The sequence below is a fragment of the Anabrus simplex genome, chromosome 2, assembly GCF_040414725.1.
Source record: "Anabrus simplex isolate iqAnaSimp1 chromosome 2, ASM4041472v1, whole genome shotgun sequence".
NCBI lineage: Eukaryota > Metazoa > Arthropoda > Insecta > Orthoptera > Tettigoniidae > Anabrus > Anabrus simplex.
This window is the reverse complement of record NC_090266.1, coordinates 558704428-558729334: the sequence shown is the minus strand read 5'-3', so window position 1 is coordinate 558729334 and position 24907 is coordinate 558704428. Positions and strand designations below refer to the sequence as shown.

At 39.4% G+C, this 24907-nt stretch overlaps 1 protein-coding gene across 2 annotated transcripts in view; it reads right to left on the bottom strand.

The window, feature by feature from the left end:
- The window catches only part of LOC136864224 (F-box only protein 30), a 199263-nt gene that overhangs the window by 17068 nt on the left and 157288 nt on the right, over nt 1–24907 (bottom strand). For both annotated transcript variants that reach the window (XM_067140946.2, XM_067140947.2), the window contains one exon: nt 5632–5732. In XM_067140946.2, the coding sequence (XP_066997047.2) occupies nt 5632–5732 (101 nt within the window). The remainder of the gene's footprint in view (nt 1–5631; nt 5733–24907) is intronic.

Here is a 24907-nt window from a genome sequence, read left to right as displayed (position 1 = left end):
AAATACATTACTCCAAGCCTTGAACAGTGAATTTTTAATAACTAGAAAATTAACTTGCATCATTTTATAACAGTTGCTCTTACTTTGGCAACTATTTCACTAAGTATTTGATGCTGTCTGCAGGAACGTACACATAAAATTTCCATTCATCTTTTAATGTTACGTTTTCAGCCTGTAAAAACTAATTTATGAATAAATAAATTTAGAAGCTACTTGCAAAATAACACACACACAACAGAATTAGAACTGAAAAAAAAAGAAGACGTAATTAAAAATAGAATTCTTTCTTTTTTCAAGTATAATTTTATTATACTGTAAGTTTTTTTTCTCCTTCAGGTAGTTACTAAATTTATTTAATCATAAATTAGTTTTGACACATTGAAGAACCCAACAGTTATAAATTAACTGAGTCAAAACTGAAAAGAGTGGCTTCAAAAAAGAGAGAGTCTATATACTGTAATTCAGTATCCTTTTGACACACAAGTTCAATGTACAACCCCACTTTGTGCTTTATCCTTGTGCTGGTATTTGTGGTCAGAAAATAAGTACTACTCTTCAACCTCCCGGTCACAGCCTGCTTGTCCTCTTCTCTCTCCCCAGACATCATGAATATATGAATGTGAGGTGTTAAAAATGAATTTCTGGCATGTATATTCCACGACGGATGGGTTGAATAGTACTGCCTCTATTGCCCCCTTCAGTTATAAGCCTCACTTTCTGAGCAAACACTGCAGAGACACTACTAATTTCCGACTGACCTGTGCAGACACGGCTTGCTCTGCCACGAGGTAGTGTAGCTTGTGACTGAGCTACTGGCCATCCTTGGGATAACTGCAAGTGAGAGACGTGGTGAATTATATGTTCCAACTTCTAGCTTATGTACGCATCAGGGTTAGCACTAGACGGACCGACCCATAGCAGGGCCCTGATACACATAGCTGTTTAGCTCAAACTGATCTCACAAAGCTCAGAATTCCTGCCTTGTCAGCTGTAGCAGTGGCTTTGGCCGACACTACAGAGGGACTGGACTCGCCGCATGCATGAGAAACTCATATTCCGCTCACCAGTATTACTGCAGGAAATAAACATATGATTGTTCTGAACCAATTTTGACAATTGTAATAGTAAAAAAAAATAAGTAGGTGCTGGGTCTTCAAGCATTGAAATATTTATTTTATATTTTTATAAAAGACTATCAAGCCCCTCAGTGACTGTATACTAGGAGACTAGGAGTACTGACCTCACAGCGAGCTATCACAGGCGCATTAGCACTGATAATAGACTAACTGATAATATTACAATGAGGCTGGTCGTTGGAAGCTCACTCAGTATAAGTTGAAGTCCCTTATCAGTGCTAATGTAAATATGCTCATTCGCTGTGAGGTCATACTCCCAAATGTTCACTACCACCTTAACTAAACCTATAAAATGCCCCACGGTCTGATATGTTTTTTCTTTTCTTTCTATTAGTTAGAAGGTAGCAGATGGTAATTTTAAAATTACAAGCAAAGTTTTTACACATACGAATTAAAAATCATCCAAGATTGGCTCTGAAGAATGATATAACATCCTAGGCACCAGTAGGTGCACATGTGCATCATCAGCCCTGAAGATGATATAATATCCTAGGTGCTAGTAGACGCACGTGTGCATCATCAATGTGAATGTTATTTAACCCTTCGAGGGTCGGATTTTCATAGCACTTCCCGTGAGGATATGAACAAGCGCAAGCATCAGTGATGTAGCCAAAAGATGGCAGATAGGTCATGTTTTTTTAATCATTGCTTAAAAAACAAATTATGTTACATTGTTATGTGATAATCATTTACACCAAGAATATCCTTCAATAACTGTTTTTTGATGCAGTAGTGAATATTTCTGTAGTCAATATTGCATTATGTATAGCACTAAAGGTAAATTCTAAAGCAAGGCTCTAAGCAAAGTGCAAGATTTTTAAGGAACTGAGGACAATAATAAATGGAGTCAGTTCTTTTCTCCATTTGATGGCACAAATTACATTGCTTTCTCTTGATTAGCATTTTGCATTTACTTTTTCGTGCTTGAATCTGAAGGTCCAGTAGAGTTGTCGCCGCCATTTTCATCTGTTATTTTACACCACGTTTGAAGGCAACCGATCACAAACCGATAACCTAAACACGTAACTCGAACTTCAATCTGAGTGCTGTTACAGAAAAACGAATCCCAATCACTGTGCCGACCATTAAAGACAAGAAAAAACGGATCATATACAGTAACATACATGCGTGTTACGCAGCAGCCAACGTCTTAAGACTTGCTTATTTTGCTGTGAATCTTGCCAAACTACAGACATAGGAGAGGTTATGCATCTATATCCTCTTGAGACCCAGCATAGTACAGGTTGAGAGATTTTGATGAAACTTGTTTATATATACTGAAATAGGTTAATAAGAAGTGCTATGGAGTAATTTTTTGATATGATGTCCAAGGGCTTAGCTGAGGACTGTCCATTTAAATGGTCATTGGGTCTTCCTTTGGAAAAATGTGAGTGAACTTATTTATTTTTAATATTCCACTATTTATTGAATTTCAATAGATATCAATCAATTTACAGAAAATAAAGGGAAATGGAGTAAATATACAGGACTATAAACATCAAACAACAAAATGTAATGAAAGACATTTGTCAAAAATTAATTAAAAATTTGGAAAGAAGACACTGGAGTCTCTTACATAGTTGCTACAAATACTTGCTATCGTAATGGACATTTTAAAATAATCAGTTAGAATGTAAATACGAGGTTTGTCCGGAAAATACGTATAAAAGTTGAATAATAACTTTATTTGACAATTATTCAGGTATTACAATATGGTCTCCTTCAAAGTACTCTCCCTGAGACAAGATGCACTTCTGCCAACGCCGTTTCCACTGTTGATAACATTGTTGAAAGTCTTCAGTTGTGATGCTGTTCAGTTGCCATGTCGTTTCTCCCTTGTTGGCTTCCACATCACCCAAGTGCCGCTCCCGAAGCACCATTTTGCATTTCGGGAACAGGAAGAAGTCACAAGGGGCTAAATCGGGTGAATGAGGTGGGTGGTCTGTCACGGTGATTGAGCTTTGGGCCAAAAACTCACGCACAACGAGCGACGTGTGAGCAGGCGCATTGTCGTGATGAAGGATCCACCTGCCTCCTTGTGCCAAATCCGGTCGAACTCGGGCCACGCGAGCTCTGAGACTTGATGTTGATGCGCTGTTCCTCAATCTGAGAGAGCTCCATACCGACGGCAGGTGAAAACGGGTAACTTTCAACAAGCAGCCGCACACTGCTGACACGCAAAGCTCTCCGACTCGAACTGAGCGTTGAGAAGATTGGCGACAACAGCAGTGCCACCTGGCGGCGCCTCCATGATACGTGATACGTCACCCCGACGGATTTATACGTATTTTCCAGACAAACCTCGTATAAAGTCTCTGTGGCTCAGGCGGCTGCGCGTCGGCCTCTCACCGCTGGGTTCCGTGGTTCAAATCCCAGTCACTCGACGTGAGATTTGTGCTGGAACAAGCGGAAGCGGGACAGGTTTTTCTGTGGGTACTCCGGTTTTCCCTGTCATCTTTCATTCAAGCAACACTCTCCATTATCATTTCATTTCATCTGTCAGTCATTAATCATTGCCCCAGAGGAGTGCGACAGGCCTTGTCAGTCGGCACAATTCCTATCCTTGCTGCAAGATGAGGGCTTCATTCATTTCATCCCTGACCCGGTCAATGACTGGAAAACAGGTTGTAAGTTTTCATTTTCAATGTACATGTAAATACTGGCCAAGGAAAAGAACAAATTATGTAGAGCACATGATAATATGAGGTTTTATGACTTCATTTTTCCTTCAATCAGTCATTACTTTTCATGGAACTCTGAGTGTGATGCGGAATTTTGTTTATCATCTATTTATTGTGTTAAAATCTTACAATGGCTACTAAAGCATCAGTGTACAGTATAAAAGTTGAGGTTATGGCAGAAAAACAAATAACTGCACCATGTCCCCATGTCCAATAAAATGGACACACATTTTAATCTGTGTTTTCATCAACTTACTGCATTAAAATCTCATAGTAATTACTAAAATATATAGTTACTACTTTCATTTTATGCCAATACAAATATTTAAGAACCATTAATTTATTTTTAATTCCATAGAGAATGTACAACACTTACTATAATGATGATGCTCCATGGAAACTCATTCCTAGTTTGTATAGTTTCATACCTCAAATTTTCTTCAACAGATAGCAGCACCATACAGTCCATTTGGCTGAACACTGGGTCTCTGTGCCAATTAACGAATATTATGAATATTAGAAGGAATACGACAATATCCATTCAAATGGACAGGCATCTCAGGAGGATATACAGGGGGCCAAAACCTCATGTAAGGTGGTTGATGATGCTTGTTGTTTAAAGGAGCCAAACATCTAGGTCGCTGGCCCTTAATAGTATGAAATGACACGAAATGTAATGACAAATTAAAAGTCCAAAATCCTCCACTGACCAGGATTCAAAACGTGAGGATGAAGAAGGAATGGATAGATATGAATTTAAAACAATCAGTGGATCCGACCGGCAATGCCTCACATTCACAGAAACTGACGTAAAACAATAGTATTATTGACCAAGGGACTGCTTCTATAGCACAATACTGTATCGATGATGCTTGTAGCATAAAGGGGGTCCAAAATCCAAGTCATCGGCCCATCATAATGGTACTTATCGCTAAGAAAGTAGAACCATGGCATTTGTTATGTTGTGGTACTAATCAAATATAACGTGGACTCGCGGTATTCCACACATTATGGTACTACTCACAGGTAATGAAATTCACACATGTAACACAGACCTATGGTGTTTCGCACATTGCAGCACCATTTACAGGCAATGCAAACTTATGGTGTTCATCACATAAGTGTACTAACAGGAACTCGTACTATCCCAGGGTGTTTCTCATATAGCGGGTACTAATCATAGGCAAGCCAGAACCATGGTGTCGCTCATATAGTGGTACTAATCACAGGTACTGTAAAAGCTGACAGCACACTCTGTTGCTACTAATCACAAACCTATTTTATACCTAACACAGTGGTACAACGCACAAGTAAAAGTGACCCAGGGTGTTCCCTGCGTGGTGGTACTAATACAGGTAGTCTCATGGTTCTAATTCGATCATCCCTTGGTCGCCCCTTTTAGTCGCCTCTTACGACAGGCAGGGGATACCGTGGGTGTATTCTTCATCTGCGTCCCTCAGCCACAGAGGATCCTCATATAAGGAAAGAAAAAATTCTTTTTAGTGGCAATTCATCTGACAGTGGCTTTAAATGGACTTCTCTGAAACTATACATATATTTACAGTTGTTATAACAAAACTTTTAGACTGCCTATATGAACATATGGTGAGCCTCTTGTTTAAGTGGTAGATGCCAGAAGCTAAACAGTTTTTGTGAAAGGGCCACTGCACAAAAAAATTCCACAATGCTGGTAATTCCCTGGCAAGTTCACATATGTAGCATATATGCAAAATCAACAGTAATAAGTTTGATCCACACAGCTCAGTTACAATCACACAGAAAATGATTAAAACATATAGAATACAACAACTTACCGTTCAAAATAAGGACACTCTTTCATATGGTTTGCCATATGACCATTCTCTTCAAATCCCCAAGTTAGAACTGGTGTGAATGAAGTGCTAAACATCCAAGTCTGAAATCCAAAATAAAATTTTTTAAACCGATATTCACAATGTAACAAAACTAAAACTCAATATAGACATTGAATGAAGCCAGAACAACTTATCACAATAAAAAACTTGAAACAGTTAACAACTAGTTTCATTCCATATCATTGTTGATGAACATATTGTGACATATCTTCCTAACTCAAAGTTATGAGATCTGGTGACCAACCACTCAGACTGACGGAGAGACATTTCCCATCCCCTGTACAACCTACTCCAAAGAAGAAATTTCCTACAAGATGCTGCCATGTCTGCTCAAACACAACAACTGGTGAAAAGAAGAGGCGAGAAACCCGGTACATGTGTGTCAAATGTGACGTCGTTCTCTGTGTTCACCCTTACTTCGACATATACCACACGAGTGAAGTTCTGAAGACAGACACATTGGAGTGTCTGCTATAAATTATGAAACAATTTGGTGTAAATTAGGCGAGTTCAATCAATCAATCAATCAATCAATCACTACTGATCTGCATTTAGGGCAGTCGCCCAGGTGGCAGATTCCCTATCTATTGTTTTCCTAGCCTTTTCTTAAATGATTGCAAAGAAATTGGAAATTTATTGAACATCTCCCTTGGTAAGTTATTCCAATCCCTAACTCCCCTTCCTATAAACGAATATTTGCCCCAATTTGTCCTCTTGAATTCCAACTTTATCTTCATATTGTGATCTTTCCTATGTAGAAAGACACCATCCAAACTTATTTGTCTACTGATGTCCTCCCACGCCATCTCTCCACTGACAGCTCGGAACATACCACTTAATGGAAATTCTAAGTTCCCATGGAGGGAATTAGATTCTTTTCCACCAATAGAGCATATAAAAAATCAGATGGATGGCTTTTCCGGCGTTTGCTCTATTAACCAGCGTTTCGTCTTAGGTCTGACACTAGACTCTTCAGAGTGGGATGTGTCAGACCCTACCCACTGACGCTGGGGTGTATGCAGGTGAACTTATCAGAAGCTTATTTATGAAGCACAGTCTGATAACTGCATACGGGAGATAAAACTCCACAATGGAATTAATGCCCGCCTAGCAATTCCAAATGGAAATTCTAAGTTCCCATGGAGGGAATTAGATTCTTTTCCACCAATAGAGCATATCAAAAATCAGATCAAAAATTAGATGGATGGCTTTTCCGGCGTTTGCTCTATTAAGGGTCTGACACATCCCACTCTGAAGAGTCTAGTGTCAGACCTAAGACGAAACGCTGGTTAATAGAGCAAACGCCGGAAAAGCCATCCATCTAATTTTTTATCTGATTTTTGATATGCTCTATTGGTGGAAAAGAATCTAATTCCCTCCATGGGAACTTAGAATTTCCATTTGGAATTGCTAGGCGGGCATTAATTCCATTGTGGAGTTTTATCTCCCGTATGCAGTTATCGGACTGTGCTTCATAAATAAGCTTCTGATAAGTTCACCTGCATACACCCCAGCGTCAGTGGGTAGGGTCTGACACATCCCACTCTGAAGAGTCTAGTGTCAGACCTAAGACGAAACGCTGGTTAATAGAGCAAACGCCGGAAAAGCCATCCATCTAATTTTTGATCTGACATACCACTTAGTCGAGCAGTTCGTCTTCTTTCTCCCAAGTCTTCCCAGCCCAAACTTTGCAACATTTTTGTAACGCTACTCTTTTGTCGGAAATCGCCCAGAACAAATCGAGCTGCTTTCCTTTGGATTTTTTCCAGTTCCTGAATCAAGTAATCCTGGTAAGGGTCCCATACACTGGAACCATACTCTAGTTGGGGTCTCACCAGAGACAAATATGCTCTCTCCTTTACATCCTTACTACAACCCCTAATTACTCTCATAACCATGTGCAGAGATCTGTACCCTTTATTTACAATCCCATTTATGTGATTACCCCAATGAAGATCATTCCTAGGACTTACAGTGATCCCCAAAAGGAACTTTCACCCCATCAACGCAGTAATTAAAACTGAGAGGACTTTTCCTATTTGTGAAACTCACAACCTGACTTTTATCCCCGTTTATCATCATACCATTGCCTACGGTCCATCTCACAACATTATCGAGGTCATTTTGCAGTTGCTTACAATCTTGTAACTTATTTATTACTCTGTACAGAATAACATCATCTGCGAAAAGCCTCCGATTCCACTTCTTTACGCATATCATTGATATATATAAGAAAACATAAAGGTCCAATAATACTGCCTTGAGGAATTCCCCTCTTTTCCTATTTGTGAAACTCACAACCTGACTTTTATCCCCGTTTATCATCATACCATTGCCTACGGTCCATCTCACAACATTATCGAGGTCATTTTGCAGTTGCTTACAATCTTGTAACTTATTTATTACTCTGTACAGAATAACATCATCTGCGAAAAGCCTCTGATTCCACTTCTTTACGCATATCATTGATATATATAAGAAAACATAAAGGTCCAATAATACTGCCTTGAGGAATTCCCCTCTTAATTTTTACAGGGACAGATAAAGCCTCACCTACTCTAATTCTCTGAGTTCTGTTTTCTAGAAACAGAGCCACCCATTCAGTCACTCTTTTGTCAAGTCCAATTGCACCAATCCAAGTCATTATTCCCACGAGTAAGAATGACAGCAGTGATCAGAAAATCAGACATTAGAGGCTTCGATCAAGAATTCTGAGACTGTGATAACAGCTGATGACTAACCATAATGAATTAAAAGACTACAGAGACAATTCGAAGACAATCCAGAAAATGGTCGTCTGAATCAATCAATCAATCAATCAATCAATCAATCAATCAATCAATCCTGATCTGCATTTAGGGCAGTCGATATTTTAGAACTTGGTGTTTTCACTACATTTCTTATTTTGGCCAACCCTGACTTAAATTTAATTTTTGTTACATTATTAAATAATGAAATGTCCTTTGATTGGTTTTTATTAGGAAATAATTAGTCATAACTGATCTATTCAAGGCGATGACCAGCGAGTACTTTGATTATTATGGGCAACCCTGATTTGTAAAATAGCTAAAATGTCTCACATTCGTAATTGTTGAAAGAGCATTGTGCAATTTGATGAGAATTTCGCACTTGTGAAAGAGGAATATCAAACTATTATAGGAAATAGTGATGGGACATTCAATTCATTTTACTGAATCGATTCATTTGATTCCGTTCACGTTACTGAATCGATACAGTGATCCGATTCACGGCTCATTGGTCACCGCTCCTACTGCATCTGGTCTTCATACTATGAACTCCTTTCTTAGAAAAAAAATGCTAGTTACTCTAATACATCGAAGGTTTCCGGCGACGCAGGGTGGGAAAGGTTAGGATTAGGAAGGTAGCAGCCATGGCCTGAATTAAGGTACAGTCCCAGCATTTCCTGGGGTGAAAATGGGGAAACTACGGAAAACCAATCTTAACGGCTGCCGACGGTGGGATTCGAACCCACCATCTCCTGAATGCAAGCGCATAGCCACGCAATATTAACCGCACGACAACTCGCTCAGTCATTTTTGAAAATATGTATTTTTCTATCAGCTGAGGAATTTTTTAATCGTCATATTTTGTACAGGCTACCCAAGATGTACAGTAACCCGCTGGTTTTCTCATTCAACATACTGTTATTGCGTCTGTCCACATATGATTGAAGTCTTGTGCAACGATGTGACATATGAACTGAGAGAATACTGAGCCGTTCTTCCCAATATAAAACAGGTACTTTTGAAAGGTCATGAGCATGACTCTTAAGTCATAGAGCAGGCTAGAGTCGAGTTTAATTGTCAAATGTCAACTAAGTTATAATGCTAAGATTCATTAAACTAATAAATAGTATAACCTAATAGCGTACCTACTTACTAGCTACTTCAGAATTATGTTGTGACTACCTTTTTAACACTGCAAATAAATCCATCTATTATTTAAACCTCCCTGTAAGAAGAGGACAGTGAATGCAAATGGGTATTATTTTCAAATGAGCTGAGCTCGAGAGTCCATTATAGCATACAATTCTTTCAGTGTAGCATGGCATAGCCGATAAGGAGCTGTGCGTATCTTGTGTCTCACTGAGCCGTGCTCGTTCACGATTCTTTCGGTGTGCTATGGCTCACTGTATGTCTCGCTGCAGCGGAAGCTCGGCTCTCTGCGTGTCTAGTGAGCCGATAAGGAGCCGTGTGTATCATGTGTATCACTGAGCCGTGCTCGTTCACAATTCTTTCGATGTGCCATGATTCACCGTCTCGCTGCAGCGGTAGCTCGGCTCTCCGATGTCCAGTGAGCCGATAAGGAGCCGTGTATATCTTGTGTCTCACTGAGCCGCGCTCGTTCACGATTCCTTTGATGTGCCATGATTCACCGTCTCGCTGCAGCGGAAGCTCGGCTCCCCGTCAACGTCCAGTGAGTGCGCCACTCAGCACTGTCCACTGGGAGTAAGCTGAATCGTGTGCCGTGAGCTCGCCGTTCCTGTGAATTGATTCACTCGGACACTTCAATGAATCGATACACTGCTTCGAATCATGCATTCAGTAGCCAACACTAATAGGAAAGTGTATTTTTGGCTCCCATGGACAACCCTGATTTTCTTTGTTGTTAATTTTTGTGGAAAAAATAAAACTGAAAGCTTTTCTGGAATTATTTTTCCAGCTCATATGAAATATCTTGCACAATTTTCATATATTTAATGTATTTTGAGGCTTTATATTTTTTTTTAAATAATTCAGCATGGAGGGTTCGGACAGTCGTTGACAATATTAGCAGCGAAAAGGTTAACTGTAGTATTTTAAAATTGTATTCAAGGCTGAAGATGCCCTTAAATAGAGCAAAACATGTCCCGAAAGTGAAAAATGATTGTATGTATTTGTAACCACATATAAGTGGACAAAAAGTATTGAATAGGTGTATTAATAAACACTTTCATTGGATTTTAAAAAGTGGTACGTTCCGAGCTGTCATTGGAGAGATGGCATGGAATGACATCAGTAGACGAATATGTTAGTGTGGTGTCTTTAAAAGTAGGAAAGATCACAATATGAAGCTGGAATTTAAGAAGACAAATTGGGGCAAATATTTGTTTTTAGGAAAGGAATTTAGGGATTGGAATAACTTACCAAGGGAGATGTTCCATAAATTTCCAATTTCTTTGCAATCATTTAAGAAAAGGCTAGGGAAACAACAGATAGCGAATTTGCCACCTGGGCAACTGTCCTAAATGCAGATCAGTAGTGACTGACTGATTGAATGTAACTAGCTTATTTAAAAACATGAATTTGCATGGAAATCCGGGCCCTAGTGATCACACTGCAGCTCAAGTCACAGCTGTACACATAGGCAACCCTTTATTCAATCGCTGCTTTCATTCTCTCTGCGTAGGTCAAGTCAACAAGTGCTAAGATGGTGCGGCCGAAAATATCTATAAAACAGCCGGCAGAAATTTATAAACAGGAAAGTTTTTATATCAGTGATGATAGTGAAATTTTAATCTGTAAACTGTGGTACCAGCGCCTGGAATAGCAAAAAGAAGGACGTTTAAGACAAGTACACCAAAAGCCAGGGACATTTCACTGCAAAAGTATGTTTTAACAGTAAATCAAAGGGGAAGCAATGTGGAGTAAAGCAGTAAGCCACCATACAAATGATGCAAGATAAAGGGGAGAGGTGCAAAATCGGAAAAAAGAAGAAAAAAATGCTTTTGTTGAAGACAAAGTGAAGATGTATTTGGAGACTAACATTGCTCTACACAAAGTGTACCATCCAGCATTTCAGGAGCACGTGTCAAAGTAAGTACCTTATTTTACGATTGTATACCACATATTTTATTTTATCTGACTTCAAAACTAAGAGAGCCATGAATTTAATGAGAACATTTTTACGTTTACACTTTTTGGAAGATGTCCCTAATGTCTGAAAACTAAAATTTAAATTAAATTCTGGAGGTAAAATAACACAAAACCATAGTAAGGGCCCAATATTAATTATCATGATTATAAAGCTGGATTTCCCTCCTAATCAATACTTTATTAATTTATTTTGATGTATTTAATACATTTTGCAGTACTAGTTTTGGCCTCTATTATAGGCCATCTTCAGCTGCTGAGAACCTTAATTGGGTAAAATAACAAAGCTAATAAACTATGATCAGTTGCAATTCAGCTTGCGAGGTAAAAGGACGCAGTGTGCTGAGTGGGTAATAAGTGTACGAGTGTGCTAACATGGGAGTTTAAACTGAGTAATATAGATGTGCTAGAGACAGGTGGTAGGGCAGGTGGAAAGTGAAATCTGATGCTTGTTGTTTACAGAGGCCTAACATCGAGGTTATCGGCCCCTAATGGTACAAAATGAAATGACAAAGTTCAAAATCATCCACTGACCAAAATAAAAAATGTCATGAAAAATGAATGGAATGACATGAATCTGAAAAAAAAATCAGTGGATCCGACTCAAAAAAATATCATAAATAATAGTATTACTGACCAAGGGACCACTTCTAAAGCACAATCCTGAATCGAGGATGCTTGATGTCTAAAGGGGTCCAAAATCCAGGTCAAAGGCCCCTCAGAATGGTACTTATCGCTAGTAAAGTAGAACCATGGTATGTGTCATGTTGGAGTGCTAATCAAAAGGAGCGAAGACTCACGGTGTTCCACACATGATCGTACTACTCACAAGTATTGTACATCGTACAGGTAACGCAGACCTATGGTGTTTCTCACACAATGGCGCCACTCACAGCCAACGCAAACTGATGAGGTTCCTCACCTAGGTGTATTAATCACGGACGCCGGTATTCCCGTGGTGTTTCCACATAGTGGATACTCATCACAGGCAATGCAGACCCACAGTGTCGCTCATATAGTGGTACTAATCACAGGCAATGCCCAGACCCGTGGTGTTGCTCACATGGGTACGACTCACAGGTACTGGAAACCCACAGTCCACACCCTCTGCTGCTACTAAGCACAAACCTATTCGTACCTAATATAGGGGTACTACTCACAAGTAAAGGCGAACCATGTGCTCCCCGCGTGATGGTACTAATCAAAAGTAGTTTCATGGTTCTAAGACAATCATCCCTTGGTCGCCCCTTTTAGTCGCCCCTCACGAAAGGCAGGGGATACCGTGGGTGTATTTTCCTTCTGCGTCCCCCACCCACAGGGGGTTGAGAGAGAGAAAAAAGAAGGGATCCGTCACTTTGAAAAATGAAGTAACGGACGAAGAAAGGCAAGGGCCACGAAGGGCGTGAAAATGAAAGACTCCCTAGGCCTCGAATGCTATAATACCGTCAGGGTCAGAAAAGAACAAGAGCTGACCAAGTGAGGAGCCTGGCACAAGTAAGTGGAAGCAATGCCAAGACTCAGCTAAGGGCCCCGTGATCGCCATTCCACACTCCCAAGTTGAGAGCCTTTTGGGCCCCTTTTAGTTGCCTCTTACGACAGGCAGGGGATACCGCAGGTGTAGTCTACATGTGCGTCCCCCACCCGCAGGGGGGCGTAAGAAAGTGAAATCTACTCAAATGGCAAACAATAGCTCGAACACCAAGCTCGATAGCTGCAGTCGCTTAAGTGCAGCCAGTATCTAGTATTCAGGAGATAGTGGGTTCGAACCCCACTGTCGGCAGCCCTGAAGATAGTTTTCCGTGGTTTCCCACTTTCACACCAGGCAAATGCTGGGGCTGTACCTTAATTAAGGCCACGGTTGCTTCCTCCCCACTCAAATTTTTACTTACTTTCTGTACATAGCATAAAAATTAAGCAATTGTTTAATTCAACCTTTATTTCTAACGAGCTAACAGCTGCTATCGGGCATGTTATTTATGCATTTATTACGAAAACAAGTTCTTCATTTTGAATTTTCTCTATGTAACAGCAGTCAGCAGGTATTACTTCACCTTCGAATGTCGACAAAAGAGCTTGCTAGTGCACACAGCAAGGAAACGACACCGAAGATAATCGATCACATTCAATATTATCGCTGGGGTGCATAAATATTGATAACTGAAAAGCATAGTGCACGCTTAATTGCTCATCATAACGGATGTGTCTGTGATAGGCCTCTCACTGTAACCAAAGGATAATACAAAGTTTAATATAGCTATTTTGAAAGGAGAGAAAGAAACTCTTGTTATAATGGGGTTCTTGCTATATGCCGTACTCGCTATAGTGGTCTACTGTGGTTTTGGTAATGAATGACAACAGAAGCCAGAGATTGTATTCTACACATATGTAATTTAAACATCCAGTTACTAGTAAAACAGTATTTTCTAGAGCACACATTACTTACAGGGACCCCTGTATGTTTTCTACGCATGCAAGATATAAGGAAAATTCCTTCTAGTGAATGCTCTGGACTTCCACATCACCAGTTGATTGGAAATTTCCGCTCCTGTGAAGAGAGAAGCCATCAGAATGTTCTCCAACATTCTAGAAGAAAAAATTCATCAGCCCTTAGAGCAGAGTTGATGGGTTAATTGCAAGGCTACCCCCATCCACACCTGATCAAGTGAGTGCTGTTGGCTTGGCTTGCTAGCTTGAGATTTTTTCTTGTGGACAGTGTAACTGAGCAGACATGGAAGGTGGTGCAGCATTAATTCAGTGAGTCTCAGAGATATCTTCTTATTTGAGAAGCTATTTTCCAGCAGAAACTTATTTTTAAAAATTAATTGTACTATGTAAAATATCCTTGTTATTTTTTGTAATTTCTGCTTTTCCTCATTACGTCACCATGTTAACTTACATATTATGTCCTACATTTCATGTAATCTAATGGTTTTAAAGTAAGATAATAAGGCTTCGAGGTTTGCCACCTCTGTGTGTGCAGTATGTTTTCTTATGTAGCTTGTCCTACTGCTACCATCTGTTGATGGGAGCAAGTATTTCCATGTTGGTAAGTTAGTCTTAGGTTCTAACCTCCTCCCTTTTACCTTGCTCTCTTAGGATGGGACTAGCCCTTGTTTCAAAGAAAATTTACATTACTATTAATTTTCAGTAGCTGCTTCTTGGCTTATTTGTAACCTTCCAGTAACTTCCGGTCAAGTGACCATGTGGCCGCTGCTTTTTCATCTAAATTAACTGTCATATTTTAAATCACGGAAGCGGTTGCGAGTTGAAATAATATTCTGCTCGGTAAATTAAAACTGTTTTGGTATTAACCTTTTAAAATCTTTCTGGATTTTCAGATTTCTGGTTCTTGTAATTTAATTTTCGTATGTTTATAAGCGAGTTCACAGAAGTCCCACAATACAATACAATACAATACAATACAAACATCAATTTACTTAGAATCAATTAGTAGATGTTTCGTCCTTATATCATGGACATCATCAGCTATAGCTTAAATACCATTTAACCCTTTCCACTCAAATTATTTGTAAGTCCTGATTTCTCCCGACTCGTATTTTATTTCTGTCAGCATTCTTCACATTTTAAAACCTGGTATTAAGTACTGGTTGTAACACTGTATACAGGAATGAACTACAAAATGAATATATGTATGGTATTTACATGACACAAAATCATGTTTTTCACTTTCTTAACGGTATGTTTTGAGTGTGTGGAAGCGCTCAAAGCAAATGCTTGAATGGAGCCCTGCTTGCTTATCCAACCAGTCTTCACTAAAATAATCCTGCATTTCTGCCTTACTGTTCATTCCCATGTTGATAATTACAGCAATAAATGCCATCAGCTCTTCTAAAGTCACAACTTGAAAACCAGATAGAGCTCTCCTGAAGTGGAGTATTTTGCTGCATTTTCATTTCGGCAAATTTGTTTGTCTCATGGACAATGGACGTTATCAACTGATCAGTAAAAAATAGCTACCAGTACTCTTGTTCTATTTTAGGCCTATTACAACAACTCATGAATCATCATGAATCACTGACTAATCTGTAAGGAAATTTGGCTAATCCTGCATCACCCGTTCTCCACGATCTCCAAGGTATGCTTGAAGTCAGCACGGTATGACTGGGACCAGAATGAGTCACAATACTATCACATCCTCCATGATTTCTTGCGACGCTGATATCGATATCGTCATTTGAATCACCAATGGATATATCACTTGCATGACCAGATTCAAAATTTTTATCACTTTCATGGTCACCACCATCAAAATCAGCCGAAAGAGACTCAAGAATCTCTGCTTTGGTCAGACTGTGCGCCACCATGTTGTTTCACGCGACTGTTTTCCATTGTCAAGGAATCAGAGCAATTTTGCCAAGCAAAGAGAAACTAAAACACACCTATTCAGTTTCTTTCGGATTCCAGAAGGGACCAGCACTTACGAAACGAAGTACAAAAGACCTGGCATGGTAGGTAACCTACCAACGAACGGCAAAACATTGTGTCGACTCAGGGTCAACACACGAGCTATAACGCTAAATGATGGCTGTCGACCTCAGGTCGACACACGAACTATAACGCTAAATGACGGTTGTCGACCTCAGGTCGACACACGAGCTATAACGCTAAATGACGGTTGTCGACGAGCGGAAAGGGTTAAAATTAAACGTAAAGGTATCATATAACAATAAATGGATAAAGTTATGTAAAGGCTAAAATATCAAGGCCTTGTTGTCTTTCGTTCATTCTAAAAAAGGCACCAACTTGGGCTCTTCTTGAAATGGATCATGTTGATTTAGACATTATAATAATATATTATGAGTTTGGAGAATCTCAGCTTTTACTGTGTGGGACGTTGCGTGAAATCATCCTCAAGCCAGGTTGTTAAAAGTGAAGGTATGGAAAGAACATATCTGAAACAAACAGGAAAAAGCTGAAAGCATTGAGAACCATAAAAGTGGGGGGTAAGAAAAATGGGTTGAAAAGCGATAGAAAAGCAACTTACATCCTCGCTGGCTTAAGGCGATTTATCCACGTCTTGGTGTGGAGGGCCTACTGTGCCTAACTGATTGTGTTGCGGACATGATGGAGGGGCTGATGGCGAGGCAGGGAGTGTGTGGTCCGAGAGAGTGGGAGTAGCCTGAAGTGTGGGCATCCCCTATAGTTCTTCACTTAAATACTAGTTAACTGAATATCTTAATAATAACAATTACAACAACAACAACAAAACCTTCACTAAAATTCTTGAGACAGATTTTTAAAATCTTAAGCGTAAAATTAAAGATAATGATTTGGTCATCACCAAGGACAATAAGGGAAACATTACAGTTGTAATGAATCGCTAAAAATACATCCATAAAACTGAGCAATTTTTCTCCGACAGTTCATTCAGAACTGTCAGCAGAGACCCAACACAAAGTATTCAAAGGAACTTCAGGAAGATTTTAAAGAATTCCTTCTTCTTACTAAATAAACATGAAATTAGTAAATTGCACAATATGAATTCCAGTATTCCAATAGCCAGGGCATTGCCTAAACTTCACAAGGAAGATACCTACATTAGACCAATTGTATTATTATTAATTATATACAGTCGTATCAGCACACACTTTATTAAAACATAACCGGTTTCGGACACTAAGGTCCATCATCAGTGTTAAAATTTAAATTTAATTTTACATAACTGTGTCGTCAAAATTGGTTAAAATGAATTTAAAATGTAGCCCTGTTGACATCAACATATGAAGCTTTTCCTCGTCCTCAGTCTGTTGGTCGAGTAGTTTACAACAATAACCACAGTTTTTTAGGGATCAAAAAGGACATGAAGTTAATCTTCAAGGGTAATTATGAATTTGAATTAAATACACGTGAAAACATTGAGATATTCTTGGCGCAGACAAGGGAACCAGATAAAATTTTAAATGAAACAGTCGCAAGCAACATTTTGTTTACAATCTTGAGTTGACATAACATCAGGTGCTTCCAACGAAACCTTGAGGTGACGTAACATCATGTGCTTGCAGCACGGTTCCGTACTTAAAGCTGAACGTTTGTCAGTACTTGAACAACAGCCTGAGCATGAGGAAAAGACAGCCCTTCCTGTGGTATGTCCACACCTTTTACAACAACATTGTAAGTTTAAATGTATTATTTTCATATTTTTACACTTGTTTTTTATTTTCTTTATTTTTACAGTTGATGTCAATAGGGCTCCTTTTTAAACTCATTTTAACCAATTTTGACAACACACTTGTGTGAAATTAAATTTAAATTTTAACACTGGTGATGGATCTTAGTGTCCGAAAACTGGTTATAAAAAAAAAGAGTACTAGACCAACAGCCTGAGCATGAGGAAAAGCCAGCCCTTCCTATGTTGATGTCAACAGGGCTACATTTTAAATTCATTTTAACCAATTTTGACGACACACTTATGTGAAATTAAATTTAAATTTTAACACTGAAGATGGACCTTAGTGTGTGAAAACCGGTTATGTTTTAATAAAGTGTGTGCTGATACGACTCTATATATAATTAATAATAAAAATAATAATAAAATTAACTACATCAGCACTGTTAATAAGAAATGGCTTTGATATTTTATAATTATAATTAGACCAATTGTACATTTCAAACCGAGCCCTATTTATAAGATCTCAAAATATGTACATAATTTTTTGAAACAGCATTACACTTTCTAATCTATTATATCACAGGGCGAGTTGGCCGTGCGTGTAGAGGCGCGCGGCTGTGAGCTTGCATCCGGGAGATAGTAGGTTCGAATCCCACTATCGGCAGCCCTGAAAATGGTTTTCCGTGGTTTCCCATTTTCACACCAGGCAAATGCTGGGGCTGTACCTTAATTAAGGCCACGGCCGCTTCCTTCCAACTCCTAGGCCTTTCCTATCCCATCGTCGCCATAAGACCTATCTGTGTCGGCGCGACGTAAAGCCCCTAGCAAAAAAAAAAAAAAAAATCTATTATATCCATAAAAAACTCAGTAGAATTTAGTAGAAATACTCAAGCTTTAACTAATAATAATGTTATTTGTTTTACGTCCCACTAACTACTCTTTTACGGTTTTTGGAGACGCCGAGGTGCCGGGATTTAGTTCTGAAGGAGTTCTTTTACGTGCCAGTAAATCTACCGACACGAGGCTGACATATTTGAGCACCTTCAAATACCACCGGACTGAGCCAGGATCAAACCTGCCAAGTTGGGTTCAGAAGGCCAGCGCCTTAACCGTCTGAGTCACTCAGCCCGGCCAAGCTTTAACTTTTCAACCGCAATACAGGTTTTGTTCATTCGACATAAATATGTATCCGAATATCCCAGTAAATAAAACTATTAATATAATTAAGAACAACTTCAACAATGAGATTCATAGTCTGCAACTTCATTAAATACAGGAAATTCGGTAAACCAGACACTGAGAAATTTTTAAACCTTCCGAAGTTTGTACTTTCCAATAATTTTTTCAAGTTTAATGGCACCATTTATCAACAAGGACTCCTTATGGGAGCACCTGCTTCCGGCATTATTGCAGAGATCTATCTTGATAACCTTGAAAGACATAAAATTAACAATAAAATTGCGGGTATTGTTCACTAAATTTTGTAGACATTACCGTAACCAGAAATCCACACAATTTCTCTTACACTATCTTTACAAAACCAACACATACCCTTAATATTATATGAAAGGATTCTAACCATCCTGGGGATCGCACAAAAGGGCGGCTTTTTTAGTATGGGGTATACAGGTTACAATATTCCTTTATTCAAAAAAGGTCGTAAAAATGAGCTAGACATCACTTTTCATATAGCTTCCCAAAATGGATATAATAAGAACTTCATTGAGAATATCATTAATAAAATCACAAATAAACCACCTTCCACTCTGACTAAAGAACATAAAAGGCAGGATAAAAACATTTGTTTCTCTTCAAATTTAATATGATAACATTTTCCAGGTAACAAACATTTTCATAGAACATAAAATTAACTTAGCCTTTAAAACAATTGACAATAACACCAAATTACTTTTTAATCATCGCTGTACTAAGGACAAACTTAAAAAACTTTTGATCTCCGGTATTTACAAATTGACATGTACCCAATGCCGAGCTTCATGCATTGGGCAAACTGGCTGCAGCTTTTATATTCGTTACCAGGAACATGTTAAAGCAAAACAGTACAACAAATTTTCAGCCAATAGAGAGATGTCATCTCCATATGGAATTTACTTCCATGCCACTATTCATCAATTTTTAATGTCATATTGTACGTCACAATTTTTGTTTCCTTAGCGCGCCCCCCCCCCCCCCCCACCGTTTCATAAGGTATTATTGTAATATATGAATTTAAACCTATTTAGCTGAAGAAGAGAATGAACATATTCTCGAAACATGTACTATGTAATGTAAATGTGAAATGTAAACAATAAGGGATTAGGTGAGACATCATACACAATATACATATGGTAACGTATTTTATTCAGATATTGGTTACAATTCCAAAAAGAAGTCATGGGAAGATTTTGGTAACAACCTGGAAAGGCTAGGTCAAGCAGCAGGGAAACCTTTCTGGACAGTAATAAAGAATCTTAGGAAGGGAGGGGAAAAAGGAAATGAACAGTGTTTTGAGTAATTCAGGTGAACTCATAATAGATCCCAGGGAATCACTGGAGAGGTGGAGGGAATATTTTGAACATCTTCTCAATGTAAAAGGAAATCATCCTGGTAGTGTTGTGAACAGCGAAGCTCATGGGGAGGAGGAAAATGATGTTGGTGAAATTATGCTTGAGGAAGTGGAAAGGATGGTAAATAAACTCCATTGTCATAAGGCAGCAGGAATAGATGAAATTAGACCTGAAATGGTGAAGTATAGTGGGAAGGCAGGGATGAAATGGCTTCATAGAGTAGTAAAATTAGCGTGGAGTGTTGGTAAGGTACCTTCAGATTGGACAAAAGCAGTAATTGCACCTATCTATAAGCAAGGGAACAGGAAGGATTGCAACAACTATCAAGGTATCTCACTGATTAGTATACCAGGCAAAGTATTCACTGGCATCTTGGAAGGGAGGGTGCGATCAGTCGTTGAAAGGAAGTTGGATGAAAACCAGTGTGGTTTCAGACCACAGAGAGGCTGTCAGGATCAGATTTTCAGTATGCGCCAGGTAATTGAAAAATGCTACGAGAGGAATAGGCAGTTGTATTTGTGTTTCGTAGATCTAGAGAAAGCATATGACAGGGTACCGAGGGAAAAGATGTTTGCCATACTGGGGGACTATGGAATTAAAGGCAGATTATTAAAAGCAATCAAAGGCATTTATGATGACAATTGGGCTTCAGTGAGAATTGATGGCAGAATGAGTTCTTCGTTCAGGGTACTTACAGGGGTTAGACAAGGCTGTAATCTTTCACCTTTGCTGTTTGTAGTTTACATGGATCATCTGCTGAAAGGTATAAAATGGCAGGGAGGGATTCAATTAGGTGGAAATGTAGTAAGCAGTCTGGCCTATGCTGACGACTTGGTCTTAATGGCAAATTGTGCCGAAAGCCTACAGTCTAATATCGTGGAACTTGAAAATAGGTGCAATGAGTATGGTATGAAAATTAGCCTCTCGAAGACTAAATTGATGTCAGTAGGTAAGAAATTCAACAGAACTGAATGTCAGATTGGTGATACAAAGCTGGAACAGGTCGATAATTTCAAGTATATAGGTTGTGTGTTCTCCCAGGATGGTAATATAGTGAGATTGAATCAAGGTGTCGTAAAGCTAATGCAGTGAGCTCGCAGCTGCGATCGACTGTATTCTGTAAGAAGGAAGTCAGCTCCCAGACGAAACTATCTTTACATCGGTCTGTTTTCAGACCAACTTTGCTTTACGGGAGCGAAAGCTGGGTGGACTCAGGATATCTTATTCATAAGTCAGAAGTAGCAGACATGAAAGTAGCAAGAATGATTGCTGGTACAAACAGGTGGGAACAATGGCAGGAGGGTACTCGGAATGAGGAGATAAAGGCTAATTTAGGAATGAACTCGATGGATGAAGCTGTACGCATAAACCGGCTTCGGTGGTGGGGTCATGTGAGGCGAATGGAGGAGGATAGGTTACCTAGGAGAATAATGGACTCTGCTATGGAGGGTAAGAGAAGTAGAGGTAGACCAAGACGACGATGGTTAGACTCTGTTTCTAACGATTTAAAAATAAGAGGTATAGAACTAAATGAGGCCACAACACTAGTTGCAAATCGAGGATTGTGGCGACGTTTAGTAAATTCACAGAGGCTTGCAGACTGAACGCTGAAAGGCATAACAGTCTATAATGATAATGTATGTATGTATGTATGTATGTATGTATGTATGTATGTATGTATGTATGGTTACAATTATAATGCGTATGTGATACGATATTTTCCTTGAGGTTTACATGGCATTTACTTAGAGCGGGACACCATGGGGCTACCATAATAGTGAAAATGTAATTCTCATTGCCCTGTAATATGGTGTGTGATCACCTCGGATGGCCAGTACAGTTGCACACCTACGTGCCATGGACAGTATGAGGTTATCAATCAGCTCTTGAGGGATATCTGACCATTCTTCCATGAGTGCAATATCCAGCTCTGCAACCATTGTGGGAGGTGCTGGTCTGGTTGCAATGCATCTGCCAAGTGCATCCCAGACATGCTCAATCGGGTTTAAGTCCGGTCCGGTGAACAAGCTGGCCAATCCATTCATTCAATTCCCTCAGCTTCAAGCATGTTGTCCACCAGTGCAGCTCTGTGGGGACGAGTATTATTGTCTACCAGAAGGAAACCATCTCTTATGGCACCAGCGAAGGGCACAACAAAAGGTCGAAGGATCTCGTCTCTATACCTCTTAATAGTTGAAGTGCCATTCTGAATGGCATAAAGGTCCGTACATCCACCAATACTGACTCCTGCCCACACCATTCGTCCACCACCATAACATAATATGGTGATGTTTCCTGCACATAAGCAGGATTGTTCCGAGTTCCACGTTCTCTCTAGATGAGGGAACGATGATTGTCCGGCTGAACACAAAATCTTGACTCATCTGTGAACAGAACCCGGCACCATTCGTTAGGACTCCAATCCTGATATTCCTCCGCCCAGTTTCTGCAGGCTAAACGGTGTCGTGGTTCTAATGGGACACACACCATAGGCCTCCATGCGTAGAGGCCACATTTTCCCGAAGACGATTTCAGACTGTTTGTGTTGATAATGCACATCCTGTTGCTGCCTGGGGGGTGTGTTGCAGCTGAATTGCATTCAGCCTCCTGTCTCGATGGGCTGTTAACCGGAGATAACGGTCATCTCTTGCTGATGTTACCCATGGACGACCTTGGCCTTGCCTTCTTTTAACTGTTCCTGTTGTCTGAAATCACGTCCAGGTCCCGGAAATTACACTTTGGGACACTCCAATTGCTGCAGCCACCTCTCTCTGTGTCTGACCCGCTTCCAACCTTCCTATGGCTTTCCATGCCATAGCTTCAGGTAAGTCACATTGTTGTTGCATTGCACTACCTGCTCACTACACTATCTGAATCCAACTACTTGTGTAGTTTGTTTGGTAGAGTAAACACAAGTCAACAATAGTGTTATTACCACTATCTCGGTTACCGTTATGTTTTTGTCTCCACTCTGTAGAACCGACAGAAAGACGTCGAACCATTGTAGTTCATTCTACCGATGATAATACTTCAGAACCTAGATATCTCAACTGATCCCCTAATTGTTTTGACCGGTGTATTATTGATGAGGTGGATTATCCATCTCTCTATTGACTGTGATTAAGTCAATACAGACTCAATACTGACCATTGTGGACAAGATTATTAATAATAAATTTTCAGCCTCCCCATATCATAGCATATCTCAGATTTTCATCATTCTCCCTCTTCAATTGAAAAAGATCTTTCTATTCTTTTTACAACCAGGAAAGGTCTCTTTTTGAATATATATGAAAATATTTTTATTAATTCAGACAAAAGATTGAACCCTGTAAGCAATCTGAATGAGTTGTCTGAATATCAACATCCTCATAGGCATGGCAATTCATTTTTTAATTCGTTGTTTGCAAGATGTCTCGTCCGAAGACGAATCAGCATTCTACTTTTTCTTCCCATTCCACACCCTCCCCTATGCCGACACTTCAAGCCACTCCCACTCTTCCCGCTTTGCTGTCAGCCCCTCCATCATGCCTGCAACACACTCAGTTAGGCACAGTAGACCCTCCACAGCCAAACATGGATAAATCAATTTAAGTCAGCGAGGATGTAAGTTACATAATTTTATCCACTTCTTGTTATGTGATACCTTTATTTCTTAGTTATAAATGGTATTTAAGCTATAGCTGATGATCTCCACATTATAAGGCCGAAATATGTACTAACTGATTTTAATTAAATTGATGTTTGTATTGTACGGTGGGGCTTCTGTGAACTCTCTTATAAGCTTTACAGTGGCAATACGGAAACATTATGAAGTTTATAGTATGTAATGTTCTCTTTGTTCCTTTATTACTGCTTCTCAGTTTTTTAAATTTCATTTCACCCTTCTGACATTTTTATCCTCTTGTGCCCTAGTGAATATGTTGAGAATTTATTTAAATTCACAACTATGCTAATATTAGATTTCAAAGCAAGTGCTCTGATAGCACTGTGGTAACCCAAGCCAGTGGACCACTATTTTTAATGATTATCTTTGTGGCCTTATGACATTCCTTTTAGCTCTCTTGTAAATTTGGTGATTTGTTGCCTCTGAAGAAGTGCTCAGTTTCTACTGTTTTTTTTTTTTTTTTTTTTTGCTATATGAATGAACTTCCCAACTCAGTTTAATACATATTTTTGTTATTAAAAGTGCTCTCTTCTAACTACTTGGCTTGAGACTGCCTAATTCCTTCATGCCTTCCACATTATTTATTCATTTTTTTAAATTCCTTGCGTTAAAAGTGGTGACTAAGCCTCCATGGCTCAGGCGGCAGCGCGCCGGCCTCTCACCACTGGATACCGTGGTTCAAATCCCAGTCACTCCACGAGAGATTTGTGTTGGACAAAGCGGAGACAAGACAGGTTTTTCTCTGGGTACTCCGGTTTCCTCTGTCACCTTTCATTCCAGCAACACTCTCCATTAAAATTTAATCTGTCAGTCATTTATCACTGCCCCAGTGGAGTGCAACAAGCTATGGCAGCCGGCACATTTCCTATCCTCGCCGCTAGATCAGGGCTTCATGTATTCCGTTCCTGACCTGGTCGAATGACTGGAAACAGGCTGCGGATTTTCATTTTTAAAAGTCGTGACCTCTTTTTGGAACGGTT